Below are 16,317 nucleotides of genomic sequence, written 5' to 3' on the forward strand. Positions count from 1 at the left end.
ACCATGCCATTTAATCCCAGCGAGGTGTTACTGCATGACCTAGTGAAGTTTCTTTGGATCATTATGTACTGATCTGTCAATGTTTTCTTCAGTATAAGTTTCCTCTTACCTTTCTAAAACATCATTTAAACAGGGAGTCTACCTGACCTGCTTTTTTTACACACAAAAGTATCATTCAAAATGAAATTATAGTACTAAGCTAATTAATTTTTAATTATGACTTCTTGCAACAACAGGAATGTTGCTAAACAAAATAAGCACATTAAAGTCACTTTTTCAATAAAAATTTAGAATATATTCCCTAAAAAAAGGTGGAACAGAAGCAAAGGATTCAAAAAAAAAAAACAAAAACCAAACCCCAACATTTTTGGTGCTTTCAAAACAACTATAGATTAGTTAAATTAGAAGAACAGATGTAAGTTGCCAAAAGAAAAAAAGAGTCTATTTCAAAAAGGATCACACCCCATCAACTATATTGTTCTTTAAAAAAACAGCCTGCTTAACTTCCAGAAAGGGTTGATGATGGGAAAAAATGTGTATAACCACAACTAGAATTTTCCAGCAGCAATGCAGTATTACTTCAAATGCGACTGTGTGGTAAATCAAAGAAATAGCAGAGGAAAAGTATGATTCAGTTCTTAGTGAATCATGAAAAACAGTTGTCTGTAGATAGACCAAACATCAGAAGACTTATCAGCTAAACAATCTGTCCAAAGAACTAAGTTCCTACTAAGAGTGCTAGAACCCAGGCACTATTTTCCCTTCTCAAATTAAATGTTCCCTCTCTGATTTGCAAATAAGAGAACTTCACATACTAAACAGGAGTATTCATTTCGCTATTGATGGTTTTTCACTATATTACAAATTGGGGCTTGGTAGTTTTAAAATGCAGCATTTATTCATTTCTCCAACATATTGCAATGGGGCTGCAGCAGAATTTTAGATTTATAGGATTAGAATGACCATTAATTCTACATTATAGTCAAAAACATGTATTACCTACTAGCACTAAATGTCTGGAAAATATGCAGCACCTCACATTTAGAGAAGAGCTGAGGTGTTAAAAGTTGAGATGAATATATATGACTATGTGATGAAAAAAGGGAAAAAAATAAGACTGACATACCAACAACAACAACAAAAATCAGACATACAGTTGCACCTGTTTCCTTCCTGTTTAAATAAGCAAGGAATTATAATGCTAACATTGCATTTATGCAACTTTATGGTTGCAACACTGCACACAAGTCAACAAAACTAAAATTATACTTCCAACAACAATTTTAACTGAACTACATTTTGTATGTAAATAAGTTAGAATTACAGTATGTTATTCTGCCTCTTAAATACGACAAACACTGAAGCGGGAATGTGGGAATCATAACTCTAATTTTACCAGCTTGTATCAATTGAAGATCTCAAAGAGACCTTTGCACTAACTATCCAAACAACTCTATCATATTAGTTAATAGCAATTTGTTTATTCTACTTATGAACCCACTGCTGCCCCTTGCCTGTCTCTGGTTGTTGTAGTAACATATGGAAACAACATTAAGAATGTAAAAATACTACACACTGTTCAATCTTGATTTTTGAAAGATAATTTTATTTAGATGAAACACAGAACTCTACCTTTCTCTTTTACACAAGCATTAATGTGGCAACACTCCATTGTCCTCCACTGGTTAAATGCTAACACTATACCAAAGACTTGGAATTCTGCCCCACCCCGATTAGGAACAGTGATTATCACTCCCCTTCAATTCTTCCATTTTCAGTACTACCAAATTAAGTATAAGGCTTTTTTCACACCTACAATGAAGAAAGTTTGTGACTAGTCCAGAACACAATTCACTTCATCAGCATGCTAAACCAACTCAGAGAAAACACATGTAATATGCTTTATGTTCCTACCTTGTCTTTCAAAATATTTTTTTTATATCAAAAAACCAGAAAGCATATTTTATTGAAATACTTGTGGCAACAAATCTGCGGTAACATAACTGTCACCCTTGACTGAGGCAGAAATCAATAGGAAACGAGCTGGGGGGGGGGGGGGGGGGGGGGGGGGGGGGAGGGCGGGGAAGAATTACTGGCTTAGTTGAACAAAGGTTAATGAAATCTCTCTCAGAACTAAGCACAGTAACTTCACAAAAAAAGAAGAAAAGAGTCTAATCTAAATATCACCTTGTTAAAGATCTGACTGGCTCTATTACCTCCAAACCACCTTTTGAGAATTCCCTATGTCACAAGTGCCATAAGTCAGTTAATTAGTAAATATAAAGTTGCATGAAATAATGCATGTTGATGTAAAAAGCAGTTAGAACCATCTCATGAGGCATTCGTTTTACATATTATACTCAAATACTAACACAGAAATTTCATTTAAAAGGATTTAAATCAACGCACAGCTACAGCTTACGATGCCAGAATCAGTTCAGTTGGAAGTCTTACTCTAAGAGTTCCCAAAGCTATGCCAGAGTCACCACTATAGTCTGCTTTTAAGCTTTTCAAGTCAACAGCACTAATAACCAGCTGTTTCTACTGGAAAAAGAAATGCTAGCGAGACAGACATCTGTACTGTGTAGCTGCCAGATTTACTCAGTGTGTGGCCACAGGTGTCGACCCTAGTGTTGTAGGAGCCAAAGGAGAAAGACAAAAGGAATTGGCATTAAAATCCGTACTAACAGAAGGCATCCAATATTCAAGTTTCATAAAAGTAATTTTAACTGTCAGCTCTTAGAAGCATGACTCACTTTTCTTCTCTGATTTGATGCTGGCTATATCCAGAAGACAAGAGGAAGTACATGAGTTTTTCTACAAAATAAGTTAAAGGTTATGACCCTTTCATTGCCATTCTTGAAAACTGTAGCACCTGACTCAAAGAGGTATGATACAGTCTGATACTTGCAAACCTCAGTAACATTTCCACTCCTTAAATACTTCTGCTTGAAGAGTATCGTGAAAGTATTAAAAAATAAAATCCAGTAGTTCTATTGTCAAGAGTTTATGATGGTCATTAACTTTAGCCAGTATGATACTCCATAAATCAGATGGTTTTTAAGCAAATGTTATTTTTATAACATAGCTAAGCAAACATTTCTTTCATTGAGTAGGATGTTACACACATAAACAAGAAAAAAAAAAGATTAGATGATTATATTACCACAAATTCTAGGAAGTACTGCAGCCGGGAATTCAATACAAATTATTACAGCAACCCTTAAGTACAAATGGGAAACAATGCAGTAGCTACTTAAAAACCATCCACAGCAGCAAAAAAAAATTAAGTGAAGCTGAATTACCAATAAGAAACTTTTGAAATGTTGTAAGTCTGTAGCATTTAGTTTGTCAACTTGTTGCCCTACAACAAAAGGGCTCGTGAGTCGAGACAAGGACAGGGAGGGATCACTCACCACTTATGGTCACAGGCAAAACAGACTCAGCTTGGGGAAAAAAAAAAATCAATTTAATTTGTTACCAATCAAATCAGAGTAGGATAATGAGAAATAGAACCATATCTTAAAAACACACCTTCCCCCCCTGCCCCTCCTTTCTTCCCGGGCTCAGCTTTGCTCCCGATACCTCTACCTCCTCCCTGTCAGTGGCACAGGGGGGGCGGAAATGGGGGTTGTGGTCAGTTCGCCACATGCTGTTTCTGCCGCTCCTTCCTCCTCAGGGGGAGGACTCCTCACACTCTTCCCCTGCTCCAGCATGGGGTCCCTCCCACGGGGGTCAGCCCTCCACGAGCTTCTCCAACGCGAGTCCTTCCCACGAGCTGCCGTCCTCCGCAAACTGCTCCAGCGTGGGCTTTCCCACAGAGTTATGGCCTTCTCTGGGCCCAGCGACTTGCCCCGGCGTGGGGTCCTCCACGGGCTGCAGGGGAATCTCTGCTCCACCATTAACCTCCATGGGCTGCCGGGGGACAGCCTGCCGTCTCACCACGGGCTGCAGGGGAATCTCTGCTCCGGCACAACTCCTCCCTCGCCTTCGTCACTGACCTTGGTGTCTGCATGGTTGTTTCTCTCACATCCCACTCCTCTCCTTAGTAGCTCTTCTTCCTCAGCAGCCTTTTTCCCCTTCTTAAATACGCTATCCCAGAGGCGATACCACCGTCGCTAATGGGCTCGGCCTTGGCCAGAGGTGGGTCCGACTTGGAGCTGGGGAAGCTTCTAGCAGCTTTTCACAGGCTGCTTCTAGCAGCATCGTTCACACATGAACTATGTTGGTTTTTGCAATGGAAGCAATTTTAATTCCATTGTCTCGCGTCTAATTACACTTTACAGATTTTTATTATGCAACACAAACTATTCCATTTCAAATAATTGGCTACAGCTACTCTAGAACATGTTAAGTCATATTGTTAAACACACATCTACTGCGCAAAGTGTTGTTCTTTTCATCTGTTCTATGAAATAGATCATAATAAGGATGAGTGATCCGAGTTACAATAATGTACTTACACAGGTGGGCTAGTAAACCTATATTCCCACTAATGTCAAAAGTCAGGCTCTGATCTAGAGAACTTAGAAATTCTTTAAATTCAAAAGGCTTTGGAGCACGCCTGTAGATACTTAACAGAGTATTTGTTGGACATAAATATACTTTATACAAAACCCTCCTGAAAAAATGTAAAATATTACAAGAAAGAAATTACCTGGAGCATGTTGTAATGATCTTGATGTGAAATTACTTTTTCTTTTTTGTCCTTCAAGAAATTCATTTCTAGAATACTATGTTTTTCCAGTAAATATTCTAATTCCTATAAAGTTTACAAAATAAAATATGTGAAGTTACAAACATTTGTGTATTGTGAAAATACAGATTAATTATTCCAACTAATTTCATTTCTGAAGACTAAGACATGTGCTATCATAATATACACAGAGACAAAGGGTTGTGCAAGAAAACTCTGACTGCAGTCTTTAAATTGAGGCAATATTTTCAAGAAGCATAAGGTATTTAAAGTCAAAGGCATGTCCTGGAAGGCATGTCCTATGAGAAGCGGCTAAGGTCACTGGGTTTGTATAGTTTGGAGAAAGGGAGGCTGAGGGGAGACCTCATTGCTCTCTACAGCTTCCTGAGGAGGGGAAGTGGAGAGGGAGGTGCTGCTCTCTTCTCCCTGGGATCCAGTGATAGGATGCGTGGGAATGGTTCAAAGCTGTGCCAGGCGAGGTTTAGACTGGACATTAGGAAGCATTTCTTTACCAAGAACACTGGAACAGGCTTCCTAGAGAGACAGTCAATGCCCCAAGCCTGTCATTGTTTAAGAGGCATTTGGACAATGCCCTTAAAGCATGTTAATGCTTTAACTTTTGGTGAGCCCTGAAGTGCTCAGGCAGTTGGACCAGATGATTGTTGTAGGTCCCTTCCAACTGGAACTATTCTATTCTAATTATTTCCATATTTTTAATAGCTTGTTCTGTATTTCTGCACATGAAAAGCAGCATATTAAATGTACTTTTAGCAAATGGTTTCACTAAGAAGGCACAAATCCCATTACATACAACCCTTACGATATCTAGCTACATCTCCAAAAGGAATAAAATTTTAAAATATTCTGTGATCTTGCAGAGAGCCAGTCTAGAAGCCTGCCCAACATGAACTAATAGAGAGGAAGGAGAATGACACTACTGACAATAAACTTCAAAATTATTTGCTATACAAAGAGCTAAAGATTTTTATTTTTTCTTAATGCAGCTGTTGCTCCTACCAAACTCATTCCTACTATACATAAGTTGTTGGCACCTTTTCAGTTGTTCAACTATTTCTACAGCCACACAGGAAGCCAGTATAGAAACAAATGACCTGCCAGAGCACTGTACAGCTATTCAAACAAAGGCACAAGTGAGAGGGTCATAAGGAGGACAGAAAGAGCAGGTCTGCTTAGTTCAACCTGCTTGTGGATGAAATAATAAAAACAGTTCTTGAGATTCAAAGTCTTTGATTCAACTGTAGAGATAGAAACTGATTGTGCACCACTTCTTGAATTCAGAGCCTAGCTCTCAACCCATCTCCTCTTATAGTCTGTATTCATGCTTCCCTTCCAGCCCTTCTCTATACACTTAATTCCTAGCAAATCAATCCATTCCAGACCTCCTCACCTTTGGCTCCAGTTACTCATCTTCATTTTCATTTCCAACAAGCCATTTCCTCCTTCCCTAGCACACCTTGACAGCTATCACAGTATGAAGAATAGCAGAAACTAAACTTACTTTCCCATGCTTCAGTGACCTTTTGCTAACTCAGACACATAACTACAGGCATAGCCCTGCTTGGTACTCTATCATATTCAGGTCAGAAGAAATATGAAGAATTTAGTCACCAGAGCTCCCAGAAAAAAAAAAAAAAAAAGAAGAAAAAAAAAGAGTGTTATGTGTTATGTTCATAAAGATAGACAAAAACACTTTCAACTTCAGTGACCACACACTCACTCCTAAAACGTGGGGGAAGCACTATACCTTCTAACCACACGGCTTCATGCTAAGAAAACTTGTCTTTTTTTTTTTCTTGTTTTTTTCCCCCTCCCCCAGGAAATTTTTTTCCCTGAAACTTTAGAAAAATTCAGCCTAAAATAGACACCAGACTGGGGGGGGGGGGAGTATTTTGGCTAAATTTGGCCAATTTCTCTGGAATTTGGCTAATTTCTACAAAAAATGCATTGCAAATCTCTGCCAGCTCCAATTATATTTAAATCCTATATAAATGACAAACATTTTCATTAAAAAAATATTCATACCTTTTTAATTTTTAATTTTTCTTCTTCAGCAGTGCAAAGCTTGATTTCTAGGTTTGCAACAGCTTGTTGAAGGTAGCTCTTCGGTTCATTTGTTCTCTGTGTCTCAGCATCAATCAAAGCAATGGGTGATGTAACTGAAGTCTTGTCTTCAATTACATTCAAAGAGGCAACTGGAATATCTGCTTGAACCTAATTCATACAAGAAACAAAATGGTAAAGGAAATGGTAAAGGGAATCTAACATTCCAGTCAAGTCAAATTTCATTTCCAGATGACATTACAGAACTTAAGAACTGTAAATGCTAAGGTTACTTTTTTGAAACCACACTTCTCTGAAATTGGCCACGCATCCTCTCATATGGAGGATGTGCTGGCCAAAAAGAAAGCTCCAACAGTGGAACAGTAGCTAGTAATTCTAGATGCAGTCACATCAATCCTTCCGATCTCCTTGACTGCTTTTCAAGAATACTTTAGGAGAAGGCTTTAAGAAGGAGGATGGCACAGATACCTCAGTTTCCAATGAGGTCAAAATACTCAAAAGAGGTGAAAAGAGACAGAAGTGAAACTGAATCATCTGCCTCAAAGCATCAGGCTTACAGGGAAACAAATTCTCCTTGGATTAGTCACTCCATGTTTTCACCCAATGCAGACTGCAAACAGTAGCCATGGAAAGGGAATACAGATTTTTTGTGCTAAAATAAATATCTCATCTTGAGGCTAGACCAACAGAAAAAGAGTAATTGGGACATGTCTACAACATTTACTTAATGCTATTTCAGTGAACCATAGAAGTACAAAAACTGAAATGGAGGCTTCTACAATACACAACCCAAAACAGATGAAACACTGATAATAAGCCTACATTTTCAGAAAAGCACAGAAATAAATTAGGTGAGGTTTAAAATATTTTGTGGTACAATTAACAAAAGTCAAAGCTTTTTTTTTTTCTTCGAAAAAGAAAAAAGGCAAAAACTTGTTTATATCACAGCAAAGGAACTTCAAAGGAAAAAGCTGGTAAATTAATTTCAGCTGCCACTTTTTCAACAACAATTTGAAAGTAAAGAGCACTTGAGATTTGGGGAGGGGTGGTGAAAGGAACATCTCAATGTGTTTATTGAGAGGTTTGACTGATCTGATTTAATTCATTCCCTTAAGACCTCTTAATCCAAGCACTCAAATAATAGATTGACTTTTCAATAAATAAGTATCTCTCAAAGGATTCAAAGAAACAAACAAAAATAGCTGAGATCTTGACTGTACATGCATACATAAGATCCAGTAAACAAAACAGCCAGAAAGTGTGCTCTGAATTCCCCTTCTGTAAGGAGCAAAGAGAAGCTAGATGTGCTAATTCTACTTCTGAGTACTACTTAAGATTAGAGTCTGGCAACTGCCAAAAATTGTGATGTTGGAACCTGAAACATTGAAGTTTTTTTAACATGAAACCTCAAGAGGCTCTGGAGATACAATTACAGAAGAGTACAGCTCTCCTAACATCCTCCTCTAACAGGTGTAAGAATATTTTATTACAGTTTTATGCCCACCATTTTCCTTTTGTTTTATCCACAAGTGCAAAGTCTGATCTCCATTTCAAAATAATGTTAAAGGACCTCCTTTCAACTCCTTTTCTCCCTTTAGTAACACTTGCTAATGTTGTATTCTTTAGTTTGTATTATTTCCTGCATTTAAAAAAGAGAGTTTATGGAACCATGAGTCTGTCAGTAGCTGACCAGAACAAGATGAGAAAAACTGAAATATGGCCTACAACTAGAATTTGCACACGTAATTATTCAGAAGTAACAAAGTGTATTTCTTATTTTTAGTAAGATTATCTAACCAAGTGACTTTTTAGTTTTAAAAAAATACAACTAAGCTTTAGTATTCTGGAGTATCCAAAGTGCTCTTTTCAGAGAACGCACAAGCTAAAGTTGCTGGCCCAGCTCAAACAAGAAAGGATACAGGTTATTCACATTTCACTGTTAGCCAAAATCAAAAAGGGTAGGATCTGTTGTGGCTGAAGAAAAACATATTTTGATCATCCCGCCAGTAATAGAAATTTACTTATCAAAACATTGTCAGAGAGGCAGATGAAGAGCTTTCAACACAGAAAATGACCCTGGTGAGCATTAGTCAAAAAAGAAAACAAACACTCCCCCCTCCCAAGAAAAAAAAAAAAAACAAAACCCACAACTTTTGGATTTCTAAGAAAATTTCTTTGGTATCATTTGCATCTGGGTACATCTCTTGTTTACTTTTTACAGGCTTTCCCCAGAACATTAGGCTGGGAAGAAATACAAAACAGTAACTAATTCATTACTAAGACTGAACTATTGGAGCTGTACTAGCCACAGTCTTTCTGGAAGTGTGAACATACAAATATTGCTCAAAGGAAAACCAATCAGAGTCAGTTTAATCAAAACAAGTATTTTGTACAAGTTGTTTAAATAGCTTTAGAGAAATGCTTTTAAATGGTCAGATTATGGAAATCTGACTTAATCATGAAATTCAGCTTCCGCCATGAGTAGCCCTAGGACTTGATGAGACTACCTAAAGAATAAGAAACCAAGTAAGTACTGAAAATGGGAGGGTCGCAAACTAGCCCAAAATATTGATTGGTTCAGAGAAAGACAAGAGCATTTTCTAATTCAAGTATATACTGCTATGCATCCTGAAACAAGGAACTTTACAATCAATAAACTTGTTCAAATAGGTGTCACTGCAATCAATGGCAATAAAAATTCACTTGGGAGGGTAAATCTATTTAATTCTCATCCACAGCAATCTAGCATTCTTGTGCTAATCTCCAGGCAGAAATTCTTTTCCCTCCCTTGCTCACCTAATCATTTAGTTAAAAACTAAACGATTTCACCCCCCAAAAAGAAGCTAAGATCAGTTCTCAGCAGTATTGCAGCCACAAGAAGAGATCAAGATCACACAACTAGGATCGTGTCAGATCACAAAAAAAAAAAAATTAAAAAATCAACTTTAAAAGTAATGAGGGAAAAAAAATAAAGTAAAATAAAAACTAAAATTAATTTAATTACAATTAAGTAGAGATTAAACGTTAATTCTGTAATCCTAAAACCACTTGAGAAAACATACAAGTATGACATATATGCATAGCCGTAATCTTTACAGCTTTAACAGTAACACATTTTTTTGAGAGAACCTTCCTGCTATGTTTCCTACTTTCATGCCTAGCACTATCAGCATGCCTTTAACTTTTAATAACTCTAACACACTTATCTCTCTTGCAGTCCATACCAAAGTAGTATGGTGTCTCCCAGTTATCGGATTTAAACATAAGTTAAAAATTATTTTACTTCTAAGTCTGTATCACAGAAATCCATGGACCTTTTGCACTTAAAAGGCAATTCAATCTAAATTCGCACAGAAAAGATACAATGCTAAGATATTTAATACATCAGGTTCCCATACTGAAACACAAAAATTGCGGTTTTACCTGTTCTTCAAGAACAGCTGGGTTTATAACATTGTTGGCTGTTTGAATAGCTGTTGCCACATTATCACTTGACAAACTGAATGAGTCAGAAGGAACCAGGCAGGAAGAAGGCACAGAGTGCTCCAGAAGAACATCCGGAGAGATATGGACTTCAGATACTAACACAAGAAATAAAAACAGAAAACACACACACACACAATATGAAGAAGCATTCAAAAATTGTTTCTGAAATCTATACCTAGCAAAACCCGTCACACTAGCAACAAGTATAGTCATACTAATGTAAGGTCATGTACCTCTTACAATCTAATTGCACTGAAAAATAATTCCATACAAATTTCCTGTATTTTTAAGCACTGTCAACTTAAGGACTTTCAAAATTGTACGGTCACACTAAATTTAGACTTGTAACTTACACAGAGGTTCCACAAGACAACTGCCATAAAAAGCAACAGTTTTAACTTTTGTCTCTTTCCATTCACATAACCTTTCAGCTTCAGTATGATCTTTAATCAGTTTAAGCAACTGTAAAACCATACTTACCATTTCCTAAGTTTTATAAATTTTAAAGGTAAAAAAATCCTCAGCTGTCTTAGAAGACATATACAAACAGCTTACCAAGACACATGATAAAAGCAGTTTTACATTTTATAAGAGATCAAAAGATAACAAAGTAAATAACTCTCTAGCTAATAAAACTTAAGTGTAATTAATACTGGAGTGAGAGCTCTTCCATAGCAATTTCCAGTTATGCCATAAAAATCCTCAACAGTGAATGACCATTACCAACCCGGCACAACAGAAACTTGAGCACTTTTATGAAATATTCAGACATAAACTAAATAAAAAGAAAGGAGAAGAGAAAGCTTTGCATACATTTTTAATTTAACAGCAAAGTCCTGCAACCTTTGATATGGTCAGCTACAGGTATGCCTTTGCAGTAGACAAAAAAGTATATCCAATTGCTTTAGAAAAAGCAGCTCACGTTATCATCACAAAACTGGTAAAATGTAAAAGATGCCACTAGCCCGGAGTAAGGCTCAGCCTCTCAATATCACTGTTCAATACTGCACAAGTATACACACACAGTGCAAACAAGTGTATACATTGGCCTAAAGGCATTCAAAAGGACACACTAATCCTTGAATCCAGGCGCTCTGTGTCTCATCTTCTTTACCTCCCAGTTCTAGGATTCAGGTTAACATTGAGGAACATGCAAACCTCATCTAACAAAAAGAAGAAAGAAAACAGACCACGAGACAGAAAAATATCAGGATGCTAACTGCAGCAATAGTAGATTTGGACATGTGGGGGGAAAAAAAAAAAAACCACCCAGCTGAACAGAAAATGGAAACTTGGATGAAAAGCCTAGAGGACAGTTCTTCAGCAAACAGAATAGGAACCAATTTAGGTAACCAGGATAAAACAAAAGACTGGGACACAACTACATCTTTAACTGTAAACTCTTCTCCAGAATTGGAAATGGGACTTTTTAGGCTTCCTTTATGTACCATAAGATGTCTGTGAAATGCTCCTCCCCTTCCAAATGTCTGCTTACAAAGGCAGCTTCCTATAAACATTACCTACTCTGTTAGTTCAAATGACAGTGAGATGACAAAGATGATGACCTTTTTGCTTCTAAAAAACCAGTGAAGTCTCTGTTTTATGCTATCACTTAACACCCTGAATTTCAGTTTGAAATCAATTTCCAACAGATGGAAAACCAACTAAAAATAATGTACCAGGCAATTCTGACTGAGCAGACAAGCTGTTTCTCTTACTAAAACTGTCAACTTACAAGGAAAAAACCTAGCATGACACTGATCCTTGTGGTGTTAGCATTCATTCTTTGGTGATGAACACCATGGTATAGGCATAGTTCACATATAAATAATTTATCACTAAAGTAAAAACAGAAACTGAGTCTGGATACAGATGAGGAATGGAGACTCACAGAGATTAAAGCTTAAGGTATTCACTTATTTTGGGGTATCCAATACTAGACATAAGACTTTGTTTTTCAGATAATACAGTTCTGTGTGGAACCTTCTACAATCAAATTGAGTTTTCAGTGATTCCAGTTATAGTAATGAATGCTTACCATTTTGAGGGGGAAGAAAAAACAGAAACAAAAAACCCACCTCAAGTTGTCAAAATAAAGCCTAGGAAATGAGGAACAACTGGTGACCACCCCTGAACACTGTGGTTTAAAATTATTCAACTAAATACATGTCCTTGCAGAAGACAAGAAAAGGCAGCAACTCTCCAAGGTATCATTCAAATATCTTTTTTACAAAACCTTCTTTTCACTTTCAGCAATGTCAAAGATTCATAAATTAGACATTCCTAGAATTACATGTGCTATGTCTGTAATTCAAGCTCTCTTAATTCATTCCTCTTGTGTATATACTGAGCATTTTAGTTCAGCTCAAAATTCACTTATGAAGACAACCCTTCAATCATTCCTGTTTACCATGCCTTAGTTATCATAATGGAACAGTTTCAGAACCCCTGAAACAAAAACTTGCCTCTGATAAAACTACCTAACTGGACTCCAATAGCTAACGGACGTTCAAGTCCACAGGACCAGGCTAACGCTAGTCTGAAATAAAACTCCTGAAGCACATCTAGTATGGATATTGGCTTTTCAGCACCACTTTACAGATCCTCTCCTCTTCAACTGCTGCACCACCTGCTACGATACACAGCCATTCTGATAATAATGACGAAATATTTTTCCACAGTATCCTGCCCTGATGCAATATATCTCCTCTAACTTCTTCAGTAAGCAAGGCAGGAGTCTGATAGCTCTGATGAATTTTCAAATACAACTGTCATTGTTCATTGATCAAAGCTGCAGTACTATAACGAAAAGCAGCATGTACTCACTTACAGGTATATCAAAAATCTTATGCCCAAGAAGGCTGAAATAAGATGCAAATATAAGTTATTGCCAGAACTATACTTAAAAAAAATCTCATAATTTCTGAACCCTCAACTTCCCAATATTAAGAATATTCTATCATAGGTTTGTATGTAAGAACTGACAAAACCATGCAGTTTGTTAGTAGAAGCAGAGATCAGTAACAGCCTGCAATCTTGCTCACGCAAGAAAAATTCTATATCTTTATCCTAGTAATGAACCTCAAACAATTTTTAAAATCATTGGGGGATCAGAAATTCTGAAAACAAAACCAAGTGGATGAACACGAACTGTTAAATCAACATTCCATGTGAGTCGTATACTTCATACTGAGCTTCAGAATGAAGAAATTAGATATGAAATATGCCACTGAAAAAATAAACGAGTGACATTTACTAACTGGATGTTATTTATATCCAGCAATTAAGAGATGATACGTCAGCAGGGCTCTGAGCAAAAGACCTATAATAATTCTTTGACATACTTTTGTAGAACGTTGCAAACTACTTGCAGCACAGTTTCCCTACATGTAGGTTTCGGCTGTTAAAAATAAAAAACACAAGAAACAAAAACTAAATTTCCATCCTCTACTACCCATGTCTTCGACAATACAATTCAACGACCCTTTAAATTATACTGTATACACTGTAAAATGTATCACTGAACATTTTCAGTTAAAAGTAACATTCAGATAGAAAGTTTAAGACTGGTTTTGTGTGTCCAAATTTCAGTGATCTGCTTAAATCCCAGCCCCACAGACGGTTGCTCAAGCACAACTGTGAGAGACAGGAAACCGTATTCTACAAGGCAGGAATTTCTGTCAACTGTAACGTCAGAGCTAGAACACAGGGATCTACAGCCTGCATAGTGCTGAACAAGCAGCTTAAGAAAAAATAAACTGTAAATTACTGTATCTACAAACATCAACCAATTTACTTTTGCCAATGCACAGCAAACCAGCATACAACAGAATATGTCAAATGCATTCTAAAATACATAACAAACACCCAATAAAATTAACCTACCATTGTCTGTGAAAAACAACTTAATTTATGAAAGAACAACAGAATCTGTTCCAAAAAAATAAATCTTCTTTTCCCACGAAACAAAAAGCAACAACTAATAAATTTAATTCAAAATAGACGAAGTATTTCCTGTACTTACACTACTTTTAGCTCAATGTAAATGGATAACTATTAGAAAGGGTTAAATTGCTTAAAGAATGAGTGGAGGGATACATTAATACATATCAATTGACACCCAGCATGCCCATAATAAATGTTGTAAGAGTCTCAGTATGCATAGCATTCTGCAAAGCTGTCAGAGTTCTAGTAGTTTCCTTAGCAATTTCTCCTTTTTTTCCCCTTAGCAAATTTCCCAATTTTTCTCTTTCCAAAACTAATACTTTTAAACACTGTATTTGCAGATCACTGATTCACCAGAATGAGGTGCATTTCCACTTCTGTTGGGGAATTAGAATTAGGATCAACAGGTAAATGTCTACATTATGCTGAAGTTGATAGCAACCTCTCTGTTGACTTCAATGAGCATGAATGTCCTCCTATCAGCAGGAAACACTTGGCTGCTTCTCTGCACGTATCAGTTTACAGCGGTACATCAACATATAGAGAGGAAGAAAAACCACTCTAATGTACTTTCAAGATGATTTCTTATAGTTCACAGCAGAAAGCTCTTCCCCACATTTTATTCTTCCAAAGCCAAACTATTCTAGAAAATAAATAATTACATACACTATTCCAACGTCTTAAATCTAAGGCCATATGGAAATACTAATTTTATTTCCTAACTTCTTGTTTAAGTAAAACTGATATACAGCTACCAAAAGTTTACAACACTGCAATCATTTAGTTGAACCTCAGAAACAATTCTTTCAGTATTCAATGACTACACAACATAAGAAAACTGAGAACTCACTCCCATCAGTTTTGTTTTTTAAAAGAAATTGGTTTCCAGAAAACTGCCAAAATATTCAGTCAATATGACTGTCTTTTAAAGCAGTTTGGCAACTGTAAGGAAGAGAGAGAAGAGTTATGTAATCTAATAAACATGCAACAAGACAATCTTTTAACCATATGTAAATTCTAGATAGCCAAATCTGAAAAGTTATATGACTTATTTTCAAAGCAGCATACCCCAGGTAATGGAAATGTTAGCAAACAGAAAACAGGACCATTCCAGAGTTAAATGAGGCTGTATACCATTATCAACAGAGACGTTTGAACCCTGTCCAATCACGGCAAGGCATGAAACCAGTTCCCTCCAATCTCCTTAGAGATATATTAGTTTTCTACTACTATTTCCCACCCTTCCACCACCCCTCCCAAGTCAAGATGTTAGTATTCTGCAGAAAATCAAAATTCATTATGAAAAGAAACAACTGCAAACAACCATTTCAGCACATCAGCTGAAAACAGCACCTTTCAAGCCATGCAGATGTCTGCTTACATGTCTGCACACTAACACAGATCACCCCATCTCATATTGTATAGACTTCAAAACATCTGTTCTTTCAACGCTGCAAACAAGACCATCAGAAATACTGAATTCTTAGTTGAAACATGAAAAATAGGATTTGCATACATACAGTCCATCTGCATTGTTAATGAAAGAACATTAGAACAAGGAGAAATATCTTCTCCAGTAATTTGGAGGATGTTCCGTTATTCAAGCAGGCATTGAGAATTCTCACTATCACACCAAACATAAAACTTGGCCAAATTAATCCAAAGAGTAAATCAAGAGCTTCAAAATTATATATGGTACCTCCAGATCTTCTTACAGAAGGTAAGCATATTGACATGACACAAAGCATAGAAAAGATTCCCAAAAGAACTTAATAAATAAACAAATAAACAGAGCTCCTCTGACACACCTTTGCTCCAGGAAGTACAGAAATAATGTTTCAGTCAAAAATTAATAAGTAAAATAACCTTGGGTCAATACAGACCGGACGCCACATATAAAAACTAACAATTTTTCTAATGTATGTGGCCAAAGGATAGAAGAAAATTAAAGAAAAGTGTTACCCTGTAAGCAGCCAAACCAATGAAACTTGGGAATGCAATATGGCTCCACATTAAGACATTTAAACTTACCTGGTTACATGAGCATTACAGTCAGCAGAGACTTAGTCAATACAACTGATGGACACAAAGAAGCTACTCAAGCTCAC

General features: G+C 36.6%; 1 protein-coding gene across 5 annotated transcripts in view; it reads right to left on the reverse strand.

Annotated features, from left to right (window-relative positions):
- The window catches only part of CCDC91 (coiled-coil domain containing 91), a 161,852-nt gene that overhangs the window by 109,777 nt on the left and 35,758 nt on the right, over positions 1-16,317 (reverse strand). For all 5 annotated transcript variants that reach the window (XM_050915090.1, XM_050915087.1, XM_050915088.1 and 2 more), the window contains exons 4-6: positions 10,202-10,359; positions 6,740-6,928; positions 4,658-4,762 (exon numbers count right to left, since the gene is read on the reverse strand). In XM_050915090.1, coding sequence (XP_050771047.1) covers positions 4,658-4,762; positions 6,740-6,928; positions 10,202-10,359 — 452 coding nt within the window. The remainder of the gene's footprint in view (positions 1-4,657; positions 4,763-6,739; positions 6,929-10,201; positions 10,360-16,317) is intronic.

This window comes from Gymnogyps californianus, chromosome 1 (genome assembly GCF_018139145.2).
Source record: "Gymnogyps californianus isolate 813 chromosome 1, ASM1813914v2, whole genome shotgun sequence".
NCBI lineage: Eukaryota > Metazoa > Chordata > Aves > Accipitriformes > Cathartidae > Gymnogyps > Gymnogyps californianus.